General features: G+C 31.9%; 1 protein-coding gene across 3 annotated transcripts in view; it reads right to left on the bottom strand.

The window, feature by feature from the left end:
• Nucleotides 1-21,000, bottom strand: part of LOC115888622 (NFX1-type zinc finger-containing protein 1-like) — a 128,205-nt gene that overhangs the window by 87,943 nt on the left and 19,262 nt on the right. For all 3 annotated transcript variants that reach the window (XM_030908387.1, XM_030908389.1, XM_030908388.1), the window contains exons 2-4: nt 10,876-11,012; nt 4,951-5,306; nt 3,771-4,896 (exon numbers count right to left, since the gene is read on the bottom strand). In XM_030908387.1, the coding sequence (XP_030764247.1) occupies nt 3,771-4,896; nt 4,951-5,306; nt 10,876-10,975 (1,582 nt within the window). In that variant the 5' untranslated portion in view covers nt 10,976-11,012. The remainder of the gene's footprint in view (nt 1-3,770; nt 4,897-4,950; nt 5,307-10,875; nt 11,013-21,000) is intronic.

The raw sequence follows: 21,000 nt of genomic DNA, 5'->3' as shown, positions 1-21,000 counted from the left end.
ATTAGTAAATAATTCTTGGAAGGTGAAATCTGGTGGTCCAGTTGCTTGGAAAGGTATTGGATACTGTCTATTCTGATATGATTGGATTTGACTATCCCTTTTCTTCGAAGCAAAAGATGGGTTTGCTGAAGTTGTAGACATAGGCTCTGGTTTTGATTGTTGGTGTGGTGGAATGGGCTTTGGCTTAAAGACATTTATAGGTGGTCCAAAGACTTCTCTATTTGTTGGATATCGTCTTGGAGGCATTTCTCTTGGAGTAATATTAATTGGTTGACAAGGCCAAGGTTGTTTTTGGTTAAAATTTGTATTAGGTACATTTTGATTGAATTGATTGTATTGATTTGGGTGATTAAATTGATTTTGATTATTAAATTGTTGTCTATTATTATTTTGATAGTTAGAATTGTTGTGTGGAAAATTTGTTGTGTTAGAAAAATTATTTTGATTTTGGAAATTTTGTTGTGCTGGCTTTTGATGGAAATTTTGTGTTTTGTACACCTTGTTTTGTTCGTTAGAACTGCCATAGAGCATTTCAAAATTTTCAAATTCATTTACGCACGCCATTGCATCTTCTAAGGATGTCGGTTTTTTAATGTAAAGATTGTTTCTTAAAGTTCCGCTGCAACCTGCAATAAATGTATTTAACGCGGTCTTATCATAGTGGCTTATCTGACACGTTTTCTCTAGAGGCGCTAGGCACGTATCGTTACTGATTCTTTGAATTACGTTACTTTTTAAGAGTTGTAATCTGCTGCCAAAACTTAAGAGATGTTCGTTTTTAAACGGTCGCGTTCTCGTCAATTCTTGGATTAGGCAATCTAAATCACGTCTATCTGAGAAACATTGTATTAAAGCGGCTTTTAATTTCGACCAATTATCTAATTCTAATCTGTTTCCCACCATTATCTCGGCTTTTCCTACTAATTTAGACTGTACACACTCAAAAACATGCTGTTTAAAATCCTCGTCTGGTACGGTCGCATATTTTAGTAAAAGTGATTCGCATTTAAATATAAAAGTATTTAATGTATTACTGTTTCCGTCAAAGGGCTTAATATTTTGTACTTTTGACTTAAAAATATTCCAATTTACAGTTCGCATATTTTCATTTTCTGAAGCACTTGTTCTCGCATTCATTTTATTTATTTCTGTATTAAGTTTTACTGTTAAATTTGATAGTCTGTCCGCTAACTCGTCTACACTCATTAACGTGCTAGTTTTTCATTTACGATCTATGAGCGTAAATTTTATTTTATTTTTATATTTATTTTTTATTATTTTTACTTAATAAAAATGTAATACTAGGTAACTTTTTCTTTGTTACTTTACTTCTAAGAATTTTTTACTTTTTGGTTTTTGTTTTTCTTAATCTAATGTCTTCGATAGACTGCTCCTATAACTATCCCTACTGATTTCCTTAAACAGAGGTATACCAAAAGGGGCAAAAAGGAAGGCACTTACTTCTTTTTGAAGTCTTTCCTGTCCTTTTCCTGGACTCCGCTCTCTGCTGTCTTCGTCGGGGTGGTTTGCGACAACTTTCTTTGCTCGTTCAGGTTTAGACAGCTAATCCGGATCGATTGCACTATCCTGTCTTCACTTCACAAAGTTTTGTTCGAATTTCGCGTTTAAGGGTTGAAACCGCACTTCCCGATTTACCACTGCATGTGACACTCGAAAGGGAATACACGAAATCCTACCGACTGCGCCAGTTTTGAGGTCTGAATTAACAGAGTTGTTTTTAAAAAACGATTTTATTGTTACAAACGTTCTCGACAAAGTACAGAGAGTGAAAAGTCTGCTTTGAACCGTGCAGTTCGCTTTTATATGTGACATAATGTAAAATAGGCATTCAGTATTTAATTACAATGAAATAACACTTATTTATACATATAACTCACAATATAATTGTCTATCAAATTGTATTATACCATTTTTTACCCATCTCTTCAAGTTTTCGTAGAAAATGCATTTTCTTATAATTTAGACCTCATTTATCACTATACCCATGGAATATTGACATTTCAGATTTTTTTATAGCACCATAATTTGTACAAATTGTACAGGTGGTAAATATTGCAAGCCCATTGGCATACAAAAAAACTATTTAAATCTTTGTAAAAGTGTGTACCAATTAAATATACCACCATTATTTCCTATCAAAAATACCAAAAATTAGTTAATTAAATACTTTTAAATTGTTTTAATTAATAAAGTATACTAATAAAATGTGGAATGGCTCAGAAATCAATATAATAATAAGTTATGAAAATGGACGTCTCTGTTTTTATAAATAAGCATTCGTCAATAAATGAAATAAAATTTATAAGGTGTTACTTTTTACCACACTGTCTAATACACACACAAAATTCAGTTTTTTAGTATTTGGAGCAATTATTACTACAACGTAAACAGTCAATTAATGTAGTTTGAATACTGGGATCATATTAATTGGTCCTCTTTAATAAAAAATATTTAAACAGTTTTTTTTTATTTTTTAATTAAATAAGCGAACTATATCAACAATATTAGTATCTGCACCCTTTGAAAATTTGTTACATTTTTAAAAATAAGCTAAAATGTCAATGTTCCATGGGTATAGTGATAAATGAGGTCTAAATTATAAGAAAATACATTTTCTATGAAAACTTGAAGAGATGGGTAAAAAATGGAACAACACAATTTGATAGACAATTACATTGTACATCTGATTCACGTAAAATATATAGGGTGTTCCGTTTAAATTAAACAAATTATTGCTGTTTAAAGCTAGTAATTACTTAATATAAATTTTTGGACACTCTGTATAAGGTAGTAAAATTTTTATTATTGCAACACAATATCTGATCAATAAATAATCTTCAGTAAATATTTAGTATTAAAAACTTTGATACCCTTGGAGAAATAAAGCCTTAAAATTTTTACTACAATTTTATAAAATTGAAAATATTTCAAAAACCGTAAGGTTTAAATGTGATAAACCTTAATCAAATTTACCTTTATTTCAATCGTAGAATCCAAAAATAGAATAATATACAGGGTGTTCCATTTAAAAAAATACAACTATATTTTTTACTTATTTGGGACACTCTGTATCTTGTAAAAATATTTCTAAATTGTAGCTCTAATAGACCTTCAACGAACCCAAAACTTACAATTTGTAAAAATCTAATCGTTTAGCTACAATACTCCGTGTCGTATATGGTGAACAACCCTGTATATTGTACTTTAGTCTTTAAAGCAGCCCTCACATGATCAGTAATATGAAAATTATTGACCGATTATTGACCTGGCTACGGGTTGCTGTGGCTAAGGTATATGTTAAATTATATTATAGTAAACTATTCAATACAGTGAAATTCTTAATTAATATACAGGGTGTTCCTTAATGGCATGCTAATATTTAAGGGGGTCATTTCTGGACACACTCGAAGAAAAAAAACTTCTTGATTGTGGGTCCTAAACGTCTTAACTTTTGAGATAGAGGGTGGTATATTTTAATTTGGCCATCAAATATTGCTAAACATTGACAATAAAACATATTGACATTGACAATATTATTGTTCGTGTGAGAGCCACTTAACACTCCGGAACAGCATTCTTCGTGTTTTCATTATTACCGATTTTGAACTGCCCTAGAACACTACAGCCCATGCGCTGATGGACAAAATTGCGACATATTTCCTTCTGCGCATACATATTATAGGTCTAGGATTGTTCAAAATCGGTAATTAGAACTAAACTATAGTATCCCCACGAAATTAACAAAATACCTAAAAACGTTTTTCCTGTTCCAGGTGGTCCTTGAATAATACAAAATTCTTCAGTTAGAGCAGCTTTGAATGCTTTCATCTGTGAATCATTAAAATTATAGAACGATTTATCAACTGGAAAATTTAAGGGCGATACATTTGTACCATCAATTTTATAAAACACTGAAGTAGTTTGCAATAAATATTTGGGAGGTTTGACATTTGTCTCTACTCTTATTATGTATTTTTCCATAGGAAAATTGTTACCGTTCATTTTTTTCAGTACATTGAGCACATGAAAATATGGTTCAAAATAAATACTACTTTCTATCATCAAATAAGTAGTTTTAAAATCGATGTTTACGTTGGACTCAAACCCAATAACTACAATACCGCCATTTAAAAGGTTGACGTCTCTTTCAACAACTTTTCCAAATAGTAGTGTTTGAAAATTGTCATTTGTGAAACATATTAAAGACCCAAACATAAATCTTTTTGAGTTCTCAAATGAAGATGTATTTTTTTTGCTAAAATCAAACTGAACTTTGTAACAGTAGTTCTCGTTGATCGGTTCAGCGTTCAAAAACATGACATTTTTATAAAACCTTATGTTTTCCAATTTTCTTCGTTCTTGTTTTTCCTTATCCTCGTTAAATAAAAAATTTTGAATTCCTCTACGTAATGGAGATACAAAATCTTCACGTAATAACCTAAACTGGATATCTAAATAGTGATCATAATTTTTATAAGCTCCATTAATAATGTTTGCACGTAAGTATGGTGATTCTTCCATTAAAATTTCTTTAGCTGTTGGTACGACGGCAATTTTTCTGAAGTCATCAGGGGGTTCAAGTTCATCCACCACTATTTTATCTTTCTGGCTAGGTTTTCTTTGCAAACACTCTATATCTTTCTTTAAAACAAATAACAAATGTTTCAGTGATCCTTTAATACCATCGGATATATGCATGGCATGTTGTTCTTCAATTAAAGGTATAAAGACATTAAGAGTAGTTAATATCCGATATATATTTTCAGAGTATGAAGGAATCATTTCATGTACAGTTGTTGCTAACAATAACAAATTCTTATAGAAATTTTCAGTATTTTCCCAAAAATAACTATTGTCGTTTTTCTCAACTGAAGACTGAAATAAAGTACAATTATTAAAAACAATTTCATTCAAACAACATTAGTATACCTGATGTGATATGGAACTTATATAAGAGTTAAGTTTATCCATGAAATGACTACGTAATACGTTAGTTAAAAGTTTAATTTTTACATCATTAAAAGAGACTTCGCAAACTTTGTGTGTCAATTTTAAGATTAAAATGATCAAATCATTGCTAATTGATTTATTAGCTAGAAGTTTTAAAAAACCATTTTTATCATCTGACAATTTAAATACTATAGCTTTGGGATCAAGATTCAGCAAGTCTTCTATATATCTAAGCCCCATGCTTCTTTCCGGCCGATTTGTATAGGATGGTTTTTGGTTTAAACGTCTGTCATTATTCCGATTAAATCCTGAGCTTCCGGCAGTATTCCTATCGCCTAAAAAATTTAAAACAATAATTCAATACAACTGAACCTACGCAAATAGTGGAGCGGAGAGCAAAACAGTGAGCAGAAAGAGAATAATGACTTCCTTAATATTAGATTTCGGTTAGGTGAATATCATCATTTATATGAAGAATTGCAATCTGAAAAATTCCATTTCTATCTTCGAACGAATATAGAAATTTCTAATAATTACATTTTGCGAAAAACAGAACAAAGATTATTCAACAAAATAGGTTAACAACATTAGCAGAAACTGATTGACCCAGCATAACAATTAGTAATTACATAAAACATGTTTTAATACATATTGTACCGTATGATCGAAAAAAAATGGCGTCCAGTTGGCTTGGAAATGGCGATCGATGACATTTCCATTATAATTTTACATATAAAATGACAGCGATCTTCATTTCATAGCCATCGCTGACGCCGTTTTTATTCGATCATACGGTATTATATTAATCTTTTAATATGTACCGCATATAATATTTTTTATCCACGATTCGTCGATAATTTGATTATTGTACATGAGTTTATGAAATAATAATAATATTCATTATTCACTAGTGAATAATGGTTTCATTATTCATCGCTTACACGGATATCTCGATCCAAACTCCAAACAAGAGCTGTCAAACATTACCATTAATGTAAATAAATAATGTTTATTTTAATTAGTTAAAGCTAAATTAGTTAGCTACCTAGTTAAAGAAAATTTCAAAGTTTTGTTTCCATGTTACTTACTCGTTCAATATTTTTTTGACATTAAAAATAAAAATCTATATTAATATTATCTAAAATTTTTTGATAGTCCTGGATAAAGTATAGTATTCTACTCGCATATAATGGTGTTATTCACGCGGATGAAGTTTATGACACGAGCCGCAGGCGAGATGAATGTTTTTGATAGTTCTGGATAAAGTATAGTAATCTACTCGCATATAATGGCTGTTATTCGCTTGGATGATTTATGGCACTCGCCTGCGGCTCATGTCATAAACTTCATCCGCGTGAATAACAGCCACCATAATATGCTCGTTGAATAATATACTATTATCCACGACTCGTCTATAATTTGATTATTATACATGAGTTTATAAAATAATAATAATATTCATTATTCACTAGTGAATAATGGTTTCATTATTCACCGCTTCTACGGATTTCTCGATCTAAACTCCAAACAAGAGCTGTGCTCGATCCTGCTTGGGATGCGATTGTACGCACAAAAAGGTGGCTATGAAAGCACTGAAATGCCACGTCACGTTGCGTTGTTGTGGTTGCTATTTTTTGACATTAAAAATAAAAACTTATATTAATATTATCTAATTTTTGCGACGTGATTGACGACATAATGCCTAGGCATAAAAGTAAATCACTTTTACGCATGTTTACGCCTAATCATAAAAGTACGAACATATATTATTAAACTGACATACAGTGTCAAATTCAACGAGCGTAACCATAGTTATTTCTCGATATATAATTACATACAAGGTATGACTTCTTTTACAAGGTATGAATCTTCTTATATTATTTGGAACGTTTGAAATTGTTTAAAAACTTATTTGTGGCGTCTGAAAAAAAATAGCATGTTCTATTCCGAGTAAAAATGACTTTTTGTGCCTTGGCTGTATGTCAAACGTACAGAGCTATTATTTTGATGTCATCGATCAAGAATCTGATTTTTTTGTGTATTTCAGAAAAATCCAAAAATATACCAAAATGTAATTTTTCAAAATTTGTCGCATTTTTAATGGTTTCTCATATCTGATCTCTCAGATTATATCTGCTCCATATATGATCTGATCGAATCATGAAGGGGATTTCCCAGACGGCCTTCGTATTTCTATGCGGAAACAATGGACGAAAAGTTAGATGTTAGTGTCTTATTAATGTAAGTTTTATAAATTTAAGAGAATTGTGATTTTATATGAATTACTCGTATATTCTACTAATAAGTAAAATTTATGTGTGTAATTATTCACCTCCATACAGAGTTCTGAAACCAGCAGCTTATATATGTATTTCTATAGTCCGCACCACCAACAAACGTTTCTAGCAAATAACTATTTAGAAAGAATATGATGAAAAACTGAATAATTTGAAAGGATGCAATGCTAAAAAATAACTTTTTTAGCCTATAACATAGATTAAAAAAGTAATTTTATTTGTATTAGTAATTTTATACTATTAAATCCCAATAACACTGTTTCTGCATAAAAATAACGTTTTTATTACATTATTAGGTAATTATTGGGAAAAGTGGAAATCGTCCGATTTTCACCAAAATTGGTTACACCCTATTTTGAGGTCGTAGATTACGAATCTGAACTTGTTTCCTGGCGGTCTCTTACCGTTTTTCAGAAAAACGGAAAATTATGTCAACATTGAATTTTTCTTAATTTCCGCTGTATAAAGTAGTAATATCGCTATATTTTCATTATATTATAGTTTATCTAAGAGCTGTTCTTGATTGTGGATAGAAAAATACCCAAAATTTTACTGAAAAACACTTTTCTTAATAAAATAAACAAAGAAAATTTCCACCAAAACTGACAAGATTGACACTTGACCGTTCATATATCCTTCTTTCTCTCTCCTATGCAACGAGAGAGACAAATATAATCTAGATCTGATCTAGAAATCTGAAAATTTGCAACGTTGCCATGTCTTGTATTTTTTCGGGGGATTAGGGAGTTTAAATAAAATACGTTTTATTTAATATACTTTTTATTAAAATAAGTACATATTTAATTAAACTACAATAATAATCCAACATTCAATGTAGGTTTTGTCCAACTTCGTCAACAACATTTTTCTAAGAAGTTTATCAATATATAATATTCAAGCTTACATTAATTTTAACATTATAATAGGTGTCTGTTAAGTAGATATCTTAATTAATTATTAGTAATTATGTCAAATAGAAAAAATTTGCAGTCCAGCAGAGGCCACGTGGAGGCGGGACAAATCTCTGCCAGGAAAGGGATATGAGGGTGGGATCATTTCGCTCGCCATTTTCTAGGACATATGAGAGTAGTTGTGGATAGAATAATAAATTGGGTTTGGTTAAGGTTAAGTTAGTTTGGGTTTTGGTACAGTTTTTTTTTGTTTTTTTTTTGTAAATCATCATTCAATCGTCCACTCTCACAATAAAATAGAGGCACAGTAATCCACCTAAGCGTTTTGCTCCATATTGGCAGAGGGGGATAGACATTTGAGATATATTTAAAAAATTCATGGTACATCTCCTGATGTTTGGGTGTTCGAAATTTCCTCCGAAATAAATGTTCCGCCAAATAACCGGGAAAATGATCTTTTGCCCGGCCATATTTAGGAACATTTCCGCGCAGATCCCTCCATGCTCTCTCAATATTTTGCGTGTGTGCTCCAGTGTCTGGATCGACAAAATTTTGGGAGTGGTTTACCGTCAGATGTTGGAAACCTTCATCTGCCAAGCAGTTGTACGATTTCCAACAATCCGATATTATTGTAGTACCCGGTAGTACCCATTCTTGAATAACCGCCAGCAGATGCTCCTTCAACCATTCTTCAACGGGTACCAAAAAGAGCTTTTTTGATTCCCGTTCGATTCCTCCGAAAATCCATTGACCGTAAATTACTCTACCTCTATTATATTTTCGTTTGCCCATCTTACATTCGTCGATCTCTACAATAACCCCTGGGCCCCCCACCTTTTGGGAGTTATCAACCAGACAAATTAAGCAAACTTCCCTGCAGAAATTTGTCCAGTTGACAACAGTATCGGACGCCAATTGCAGCTCGACCATCATCCACTCCTGCCCGTGATTATGGGCTAACCAGTAAAACACGAACTTATAAATTGTCTGAATGTCCAAATGCGCCTTCTCAAAAAAAGTTCCCCTCTTTGCCCCAATTTTAAACGTACATTTAGTCCCCTATTTTTAGACAAATACACTATATTACATGGCATCTCGGACAATTTATAGGTTCGATAGAAAATACCCCATGAGAAAATAAAAAAATATTTAGTTTACCCTCATCATTGACTATATTATACATACCTCCGACGTCCAAAGTGCATCCATTGCAGGGCTCCATTGCTAAATACTTAATTGTCTTCAGTCGCAGAAAAAAGCTCTAACTGCACCTCGTGCACATTAATCAATAAAAATCAGTTGGAAAAATCGTTAGAATCTAACGGTTTTTGCCTTGGAATGTAGGGGAAAATATTTCCCTTTCCGTGAATTTGGTAATCCCAGAGGAGGCGAAAAAAACGCGCTAAATTTAGGTTTAGCATTGGCAACGTCGCTTTAAATGTCAGAAACGCATAACCCAACATTTTCAGATTATTTACAAATTTATTTTAGCAAATTTTCCTCTATTATGCATAGAATTGGTTAAAAAAGTAACAGAAAATAGCAAAAACCTGATTGTTTATTGAATACCTAACAAAATATGTGCGAAAAAACCTTAAAAATACGAGAAATTAAGAAAAATTCAATGTTGACATAATTTTCCGTTTTTCTGAAAAACGGTAAGAGACCGCCAGGAAACAAGTTCAGATTCGTAATCTACGACCTCAAAATAGGGTGTATACCAATTTTGGTGAAAATCGGACGATTTCCACTTTTCCCAATAATTACCCATTATTATCAGATGTTAAGAACTGACCGTGCGAACAATCATCAAATGGTGTAAAATTACGAAAATCTAATTTTGACACAAGGTGTCGCGCTTAACCTTTTTTTATATTTTCAATCAGTTTTCTTTGTTTTCAAACTACATAATTAAATTTTGTTGTATTTTGTGAATGTATAAATAATGTTCTTAGTATAAAGTTCATTATACCGTATGATCGAGAAAAAACGGCGTCAGCGATGGCTATGAAATGAAGATCGCTGTCATTTTACATGTAAATTTATATGGGAAATGTCATCGATCGTCATTTCCCAGCCAACTGGACGCCGTTTTTTTTTTCGATCATACGGTATTAATTTAAATTATATTACACACATATTTAAAATTAAAATATTATGACATATATAATATATATATATATATATATATATATATATATATATATATATATATATATATATATATATATATATATATATATATATATATATATATATATATATATATATATATATATATATATATATATGTCAGTTGCCGTCCACGTCTCAATTTTCCTTCTTTATTTTGTTAAGAAGTGTTTTTCAGTGCAGTTTTGGATATTTTCTATCCCCAATCAAGAGTGGCTTTTAGATAAACTATAAAGTAATAAAGTTACTTTATACGGCTTAAATTAAGAAAAATTCAATGTTCAAATAAATTTTCGTGAAAAATGGTAAGAGAGCGCCAAAAAAAAAGTTTAGATTTGTAATCTACGACCTTATAATAGGGTGTATAAAATTATTTGTGAAAAAGGATGATTTCCAGTTTTTCCAATAATTATCTAAAAATTATTTGTATAGTTATAACTATCATATTAAACAAGGCTTTATTAAATGAGAAAAACATCTCATGGCACTATTAAGATACTTAATAATATTATTAAATATAATACCTGGTCTCCAAGATGCTCCGTTGCCAAAAGATCGTACGTTTGTTCTTCCTGGATTTCTGCTATATTCATTAACATTTTTCCTAGAATTAAAATCACCCATTTCGCCTACATAAAGCCAAACATAAGCTAAGTAAAACCTAAAAAAAAATAAAAAAAATTATTATGATTAAAACATAAAAGCTTACTCAGTCGTCTAATCATCTTATTGCCGATTCTGAACCGTCCTAGAAATATACGCATGCGCAGAAAGACCGTGAAAGGAGACCGAGAAATATGTGGCAATTTTTTCTAGGACGGTCTAGAATCGGTAATATTAAAAATCGGAACAAAGCTATTGATTATTATCGGTAACGGTGTGTTTTCAGTGACCGTCCTTGAGACGTATATTCGATAAAGCTACACCGATACATTTACTCACAGGCAATAGGCATGCGCAGATCGCCGATGTTGCCAAATTACAGCAATGTAATTCTGTAAGCAGATTTTCTAAAGAATATTTTCCCTATAATGAATCATCAGTTTAGCTAGTTTCTTATACACCTTCTACACTATGCGGAAAACAGTCCGAAGTAGGTCAAGGTCGTGTTGCCTCATCTAACTTTGTCTCGCCTCGTCTTATCTCCGGTTAACTCGGCTTATATCCGCTTGTCTTGACCTATTTTCATTTGTTAAAAACGTGTCGAAACTACTTGTGAATAGTAATATACCGCGGTAATATTACCGGTAATTTTGGTAATATTACGTAAGTGAGAGCGCCCACCAAAGTGACGTAACATCTGACGTGGCACATAATCTGGCAAGCATAGAATAACTAACTGAAGTAGCGCTATCAGAAACGTGTCATTTGTCGTTGTAGCATGCCATGCCACTGCTTCAAAAGTACAACTGGTTCTACTTTTCGCCACGTGCTATTCACACGTTACTCGAACTTAGCAAAAATGAAGGACGATCCGGACTTCAATATCCGTTTTGTATCACTGGTTGAGACTAAATCATGCATTTATGACCACCCTCGTGCCGGTTATTCCAACAGGAATAAACAAGACTTAGCATGGGAATAACTTTTCTAACTAGCACATCGAAGGTTTCTATTTTCATTCTATAAAATGCTTGAAATCTTTCAGGATAGATATTCCATTCCTTGAAAACACTAAATCCACTCCTTTGTCTCTTTTTGCAAAAGGGGTGTATCCAATAGCGACGCTTTGGATAATTTCGGTTCATATTAATTAGGTTTACAACTGCTAACAAATTTTCATCCTCTGAGAACGACATGTTTACTCCCCTGCCACATCACTTATATGTGCGCTTCCTGAAAAATCATGCAACGTTATTGCCATGTGTGTACGTTACTTGCTACGTCACTTTGGTGGGCGCTCTCCCTAATAAGTGAGAGCGCCCACCAAAGTGACGTAGCATCTAACGTGGCACGTAATCTGGCAAGTAACATGCATCTATCAAGTTACGTCGAATTGAACAAACGACAATACGTGTGTCAGCGCACACTGAAGTAGCGCTATCAGAAACGTGTCATTTGTCGTTGTAGCATGCCATGCCACTGCTTCAAAACTAGAACTGGTTCTACTTTTCGCCACGTGCTATTAACAAGTTAGTCGAATTTGGCAAAAATGAAGGACGATCCGGACTTCAATATACATTTTGTATCACTGACTGTAACAACTGCTAACAAATCTTCATCGTCTGAGAACGACATGTTTACGCCACTGCCACATCACTTATATGTGCGCTTCCTGAAAAATCATGCAACGCTATTGCCATATCATTGCCATGTCTGTGCAACGCCATATGCTACGTCACTTTGGTGGGTGCTCTCCGCAAGATTCGTAACATTGGAAATATTGTTTTTTTTTCGCCCTAGTTCATCTATGAAACTGCAAGGCATCATCCAAAGTATTTTTCACAAGTAGATCTCATTATGGAAGCACTGACTGGTACAATACAAAATTGGAGGTAATATTTTTGCCACAGAATTTGTCCTTTCCAGCGAAAAACCTATTTCTGGACCTGTCTGGTGGGCAGGAATTTGCTCCAGCTCTAAAATAATAGACAATTTAGATTTACCATCGTCAACAGCCACAACCGAAAGAACCTATAGTACTTATCTTCGGCCAAGGAGAAATAAAATTACTGTAGGGAAATTAAAATAACTTCCATTGCACATCATAATACGACCACCAGCAAACTCCATATAAGACGACGCATGGTGTCATTGATGACGTGCAACGGAAATTGTTCCAATTTTCCTATAAATGGAGAAGAACATCCAAGAATTGTAAATGCTGCTGAGAAAAAAAAATGGAAGAAGATATCGATTTCGAAGTAATAGACTTGACTCAAATAACCAAAAAGAAAGAAGAACCATATGATAAAATTGAGGATGATTTACCATTATCCACTTACGTACTATAACATAGGCCACTCTGATTCTGACTAGCTTAAAAAACGTTCTTGAATTAAGTAACAGAAACTCGGGGCTGCGTTTTTAAAAAATTTTATTTTCAAAAGTTACAGTGACAACATTAAGAGAATAAACAGGAATGACAATAGTGTGAGATCATTTTGCTTTTATATGTAAATAATGCTGATTCGGGAGAAGACGATCTTCTGCAGCTATTCTTGGCATGGCCTTGATTTGCCGGATACATAACTCCTCCCTCCTTAAGAATCAAAAAACGACGGAGTTGATTTTTGATGAATTTGGCTTCAGCTCGACATTTTTTCTTTCTTCTTTTTTCGTCTTCTTGAAATTTTGGGCAACAACTCGATATAGTAAACGCCACGAATGTTTGGGAGTGATTCATCGGTCGCTACCATGTGAACTAATCTGTTCAAGGTCACATAAAACAATTCCAGTGCCGTGGTGTTTCAAGTCATATAATAATAATCAATATATAATCTGTTGTAATTTGTTTTTTGACTGTCAAAGTCTTGTCAAAACATATATTTGGTTATAAATATAAAATGGAATGCCCCATTGGTCGCACTGCAAGCACACCAATGGACTGACGCACAAAAACGAATCAATCAAAGAAACGCGATATAGTATCGTCTTTGTCAATCACGCTAACATTTTAGAATAAATAGGAGGAGCGCAGGCAGATGATTAGACCGGACTTTAAAAACCTACGTCTGCGGTAAAAATTTACGTTTTTAATGTAAAAATGATAGCGCGCGTGTCGATTCTAACTTCATCAAGCGATGAATCACTCCCAAACATTCGTGGCGTTTACTCTACCAATTGATCAGTTTTCTTCTAAATAATATCCTTGTATATGAATTTTTAAAGTAGCTCAACCTAAGACGTTTATGGATGTAAAGCACCAGATGGCGGGGCGTATTTCACAGTCTTTTACTAGAGAAAAATATTTTTTGTTACTCTGAATTTTGAAGCGGCCAATAAAAACAGAGAAAATAAAAATCGATAATTTTCGGACTGTGCCAATTGGTTACTAATCGACCAGATACTTTTTGTCTATTAGATATGCTATAAAAGCTGGTAATTATACAATTCGACCATTGTAAATACCCGACAAATTCCGCAAGGCCGACGAGGTCGATGTTTTTCACTGATAAGAAAAAAATGTTTGTTTAGATAATTTTCCAGATATTTTTCTTTCTGAATGCACATTTTAAAGTATTTTATATTCTTTGTCCGCTTGATCTATTATACTGGTCGCACGTATCGAAGTTTTATTTCTTGTAGTTTTAAAATATTTTCTTGTTTCTTTGTAGTTGTAATGTAAAATTAGATTAATTTATTAAGTTTGATTATAATGTTTAGTGTAGACTACCAGAAGAAATTTAGTAGTGTTTTTATATTTTATTTTGAAGTTAAGTAGTAGGTGAAGGGGTAATTTGGTTAATTTTTCTTTATGTTTGATTAATTAATAAGTTTGATAATTTGTTTAGTGTAGAATACAAGTAGTTTGTGTAGTGTTCTTGTAAGAGATTATATTCATTTATTTTGTAGTTGAGTAGAAGGTGAAGGTATTTGGGTATTTTTTTTCTTTTGTTTTTTCTCTAAAAATTATTGTAGTAGTTCTTTTAAATATTCTGATAGATACATTATAATCTTCCTTCTACTTTTCTGGTAGTTGAATATACGAAAAAAATCTGATCAAATTTATTTTAAATGAAATTAATCTAGTCTTATTAATTAATCAAATTAAACTAGTCAAATAATATTAATTGCAATCAATTATTGAAAAATATTAATTATTTTGAAAAATAACTTTTGAAATGGAGTATTATTGATAAAATTTAGCCATTTTTTTTACCCAGTAGCGTATTTCAATATGATCTTATCATTTATCACTGTATAATAACTTTGTTGTGGCAGAAAAATATACCAGTTAGTTTCAAAATATTATTTTTTTTTCAAACGTCACAAAAGTATTAATTTTTGCGACATGATTGACAATATAAAAAAGTCATTTCAACGCCTAGGCATAAAAGTATGAAAATATATTATTAAAATGACATAAGTCTCAAATTCAACGAGCCGTAACCATAGCTTCTCGATATATAATTACTCATGGTACAAAGCAAACTTGAAAACAAGGTATGGTCGATAGCGTCTCCAATTTCGTTCAGTTTGCGCATATCGCCTGTAACGTCATATGCCATACAACAAAATATCCGTATTGTTCAATTGCCACTAATAAAAAAAGACCTAAAATAGGGAAGAATTAAATAACCCCTAAAGTTATGTAAAATCATCGAGCTGGACATTTGAAAAGTTATGACACATTATACACATTTATTATGTGTCATCTGTTTGAAAATTTGAAATTGGCGCATGGAGCTTGCCGACCAATATTGCCGTTTATCACCTGTGACGTGGTGACCAACCTGCGCAATATCATACCTTGTTTTTTTTGTATCATGATAATTACTTACAAGGTATGAGTTTTAAATATTTTTATATTATTTGGAACGTTTGAAATTGTTTAAAACATTATTTGTGGCTTTTGAAAAAATAGCATGTTTTATTCGGAGTAAAAATGACTTTTGTGCTTCGGCTGTATGTCAAACCTACAGTCTCGCCACGAAAAGTGTCATTTTTACTCCTAATAAAACAATATACTAGAAAGTTTTATGGTTTAACGGGCTTTATGAGTTAAAACATAATGATATTTTCAGTTTTTATAATTCTTGATCGAAAATAAACGGCGTCAGCGATGGCTATGAAATGAAGATCGCTGTCATTTTATATGTAAATTTAAGTGGGAAATGTCGTCGATCGTCATTTCCCTGCCAACTGGACGCCGTTTTTTTTTCATATGGTACAAAGTTAAAGCAAACTTGACTCTGACCATGTTTTACGCTAAGAAAGATTTATTTCGTGTAATAAAGATTTAAATGGTGTATTAATTAAGTACATAATATTTATTTAAATGTCAAATAATATTATTGAAACAAGTGCCAAGTTTTATTTTTAATTAAGAAAAAAATTAATCAAGAATGTATAAACGTTTTGTTTTCAAAAAAAAATTATCTTAAATTCGTAAAACCTCAATTTAGAATAAAATGATCGAAGAATGAAATAAAATTTTATAGCCCCAGGGCATATATATGACCCAGGTCAAATCGAAATAAAGTAAGTGTATGTAACTATTTTTAAATATTAATAATTACCAGTAATTAGCATTAATGTACCAACATATTGAAAATTGTAATTTCTTTGTTAAATACGGTTTAGAATCCTTAAAATAACAGCAAAAATAATCGAAAATCAACAATGAAATAATAGTTTTGTTTTGGTTTGGTTAAATTTCTTAATCAGCTGAGCCCTATTATAGTTCGCAAAAATCCGAGCTATATTATTACATTACTCTGAGGGAAATACCGCAAATAATCGATATTTTTGACTCCGCCCCTAATCACATGCTTTTTAAAGCTTTACGATTTGTTCACCAGAGGCAGCACATTTTGTCGAGAGGTTGACCAACTTTAAGAATATATAAACAAGGATAATATTAAGTAATATGGCAACTAATATTAAGAATGCCATTCTAATATATAGAGTCCCACTGTATAGACTGGTATATACAGAGTTGTCTGGTAAAGTTAATTGATTTGCCATGTCCTTCAATCGGTATATCCCTTCCAAATTTATTTTGGCAATATTAGGTGTGATTAGAATTTTGGTTATATTGATATTGGATATTTTAACTTCTGGAAGGGTCAGGGTTTTCCCTCTTCTGACTTTCTCGTCGTTGAAAAATTTCTTATCGTGTATTTGAATTTCGCATGTCTCCGGAATTTTGACAAGTACTGCTTGATTGATTTGGATGTATTGATCGGTGTCACATTTTGCCAATATTCTTTCTGTCTTATATATCTTGTTATTTGTTCCACGATTGGTTCTTCGATGTTGACCTTAAGGGCTGTACAATTGTTCATGCTTCGGTTGTCTAGCAAGTCTTCAACACACTGGTCGTTGGGATGGAATTCTCCGACGCAGAAGTATGTCTCTTCTATGGATGGACAAATTTCGGCGGCGAATTGTCTTCTTGTTTGGGTATGTGCCAAATAAGGGTATCGTGGTATGAAAATGGTTTGATCTTGGATAATTGGAAAGATATGAACAAAGGAAAGGGTATCTGGTCTCAGTATTGGAACATGTATCGCAAAAATTACTTTATCGGTAGAAAAACTTACTTGGGTTCCCAAAATTTGATATGATAAAATATTTTTGAATTTTGGTACTTCTGATGGACTATAAAGTTTGACTAGATAATTCAAAATTTCCTTAAGTCGTTACTCGATAAAACACTATTATGCAAAGCATTGACTTTTGAAAACATGATAGCATCTTCCAAGTTATCCAAAAATAAGATTAAATTTTGACAATCTAAATTTAGCTGTGTTATAATGCTAGTTTCCAAGGTGATAGTCAATAGTCGTTTAAGCCATGTTTAAGCTACCTACTTATAGTTTGTTGTACCGATGATTGGAATGTTTTTAAACTGAACTCTAATATATTTTGATTATTACTTAAGGTGGTTATAGTTTTATTATAACTATCTATTAAACCTTTAGAAAGAGAAATTTGCATTTTCATTTCATTGATTGTATTTTTCTGATTATTTTCTAGTGTAGAAATAGCTTCCTCATAACGTTTGCCATCTTCTGAATCTAACTGACCATATAGCCATTTATTAATGTGACCTACTACGTTTATTAAGAGAAGAAAGAGGCCTATTTATTTTCGATAATGTCATGTGTTAGGTGCGTTTAAATTATAAATGATTTTTTATTGTAGCAAAATATTCTTTAACCTTATCTATTTTTAGTACTAAATTCTCAATGTTAAACTACCGTAGACTTGTATAATGACACACATCACACGTAGAAAAATGTATGTCTATTATAGATTAACCTAGAATTTCCCAAATTAATAGGTAAAATTGGATTGTTAATGTTTGTTACACGTGAAGTACAAGGTATGTACCGTCCACGATGCTAGCTTCATCCTGTAAAAATAAATTTTCTTAGTATTTTTTCTTTCTGTCTTACAGCTGATTAAGTCCAACTGGGTTTATTGTTCTCGGGTACAATTTCAAATGGCGTAAATTTCATCGAATGGATTTTTACTACGGGTGAATTTCTATTAGTACTTATTTGCTAATAAATGATATTTAATTATAATGATTTTAAAGATGTTCCTGTTCTTGCAGTTCGTCATCTTAAATTTCTTTCAGTTCTTGTTCTTGGAGTTCGTCATCAGTTATAATTTTCAGGTGGATAGGCTTGACCATAGCGATTGTCATTGCCATTTGTTCTAGAAACTATTTGATTTTTAAAGATCTTACATTTTTCTTCGTTTGCTGGTGTGTCAAAGTTTTCCGAATCTTTTACCAACAAATCTACTCTTTTGGTTTCTGTTTCGTAGTTCTTTTTTATTATAGATGGTCCATATATTGTTCCGTGTGTGAAATTATTTTTCTGACTACTTTCTTGAGATTAGAAGTTTCTCAGATGATTTGTTACAAATTACTTGAGGTAGAGGATCTTTAACTCTGGATGTAATTTCAGTTCTTGTTTGAATGTTCGCTGGTGGCTGTTTTATTTCGATATCTGATAATATTTATTTATGATTTCGTTTTGTTCCTTTATTTCCTTTCTTCCTTTTGTTAGGCTTCTTATCTACTAGGAGAAAAAAGTCTCTTATATAATGTTCATTATCGCCTAGGTTATGAACAATATCGGTGTATGTCTTATTTGTCTTCATTTGATTCCTTGAAATTTCGGCTTGTTTCGGAATTTCGGAATTTTCGACTTGTTTGTTCTTGTCTTTTTTATCTTTAGTTGCGCACCTAAATTTCACGTTTTTCGTTTGCGCACCTACTTTTCTGACTGATTTAAATTTGTGGGATTTATTGATTTAATTTTCCTATTAAAATAATAAAAGTTATGAAAATTTTTTTTAAAGATTTTACTTCTAATGGTTTATTCAAAATAACTGAGACAGTTTTATTAGTTGGATTTTGAATTTTAACTGTCGCGAAACCATTTTCAGAGTTACTAAGTGTAGATGGAATTACAAGATTATTTAAATTTGTTTTATTAATAATTATATCGCCCTCGTATACACTTACTGGTATTTGTTTCAAAGCTTTTTCGTTCGGATTTAACGTTATGCAGAAATTTGCTTCGTAAGGTGTTCTATATTTAAAAGGAATCGCGAAGTTAAAACCTACGAGTTTTTTATTTACTAAGTCGATGTTTAATTGTAGATTTATTAAATCTTTTAGATCTATAACACCGTCGAAAAAGTTATGAAAATCAAATAGAATAAAATCGATTGTGTAGTCTTCTGAAAATTCTAAAAATGCTGGTATTTTTGCCTGAAATTGTGTTGTTTCGCTACCTATCGCTGTTTTAATGGTATTAGGTTCACGATATATACAGTGTGGGTAAAATTTTTCTGCAATTGTTGGTTTTAAAATTGAACGTGAGCTGCCGGTATCTATTAAAAGTTTAATATTAGAATGTTTTAATTCGATGTACGGCAAAACACCGCTGGCTGATATGTTTATTTCTACTATGTTGGGTTTTCTGGATAGGCCGGATTGTGAAAATTTCCGCATCCATGATTTTCTTCATTAGGTTTTTCCTCCTCGAAATTTTGGATTTGTTGATAGTTCGTGTTTTCCATGTTTGTCGTAAAATATGTCTCGTTTTCGATATTTCCACAGTTTTGATCATAGTACTGTTGGGCATTTTCTTCGTTTCCTTGATATTCATTAGCGTGTGGTTCTTAAAAAATAAATTATGGAGAATTCCAACCTCTCTGTTGTTGGTTATTAAACTGATTTTGCGAGGGTTGTTTATTAAATCCGTTTGTATTCTTTACGCTAATAGACATAGGTGTTGGTTTTGTTTGTTGGCTTGGTGGAATTGGTTTTGGTACAAACACGTTTTGTGGTGGACCAAAAACTTCTCTGTTATCGTATCGTATCGTTGCAGGGGTAGTTGTCGGGGTTGAGGCATATTAATAGGCTGAGAAGGCCAGATTTAAAAACCAGTATGGCTTCCCGAATTATTAAAATTTAGATTGTTAGGTGTATTAAAATTTGGAGTATTATTATTTTGGAAATTATTAAAATTTGGTCTGCCGAAAATAGAATTATTTCTATTCGCATTTGATTGACTAAAAATATTTTGTTGATTAGGATTAGTATTAGAATTATTTTCGAAACTAAAATTCGATTGATTCATTGATTTTTGATTTGTAAATCCTGAGAAATTTTGTGTATTGGAAAAAATGTTTTGTTTATTTAGCGAACTAAAATTATTTTGATTTTGAGAGTTATTTAAGTTTCCATACAATTTCTCAAAATTCTCAAATTCTACAACATATGCCATAGCATCTTCGAGTGAATTTAGTTGCTTAAGATGCATGTTATTTTTGAGAGTTCCCGTGCATCCAGCAATGAAAGTATTCAATGCAGTTTTCTCGTAATATTTAATATGACATAATTTTTGTTCTTGTGTTAGATTTAAACCGTTACTAAGGCGTTGCGCCACGTTACTTCTCAATAACTTTAATCTAGTGCCGAAACTTATTAGATGTTCGCCTTTGTAAGGTTTGGTACA

The sequence above is a fragment of the Sitophilus oryzae genome, unplaced genomic scaffold (assembly GCF_002938485.1).
Source record: "Sitophilus oryzae breed Bouriz unplaced genomic scaffold, Soryzae_2.0 scaffold_803_pilon_pilon, whole genome shotgun sequence".
NCBI lineage: Eukaryota > Metazoa > Arthropoda > Insecta > Coleoptera > Curculionidae > Sitophilus > Sitophilus oryzae.
The sequence above is the reverse complement of the archived record's forward strand: the minus strand, read 5'-3'. Positions and strand labels throughout refer to the sequence as shown.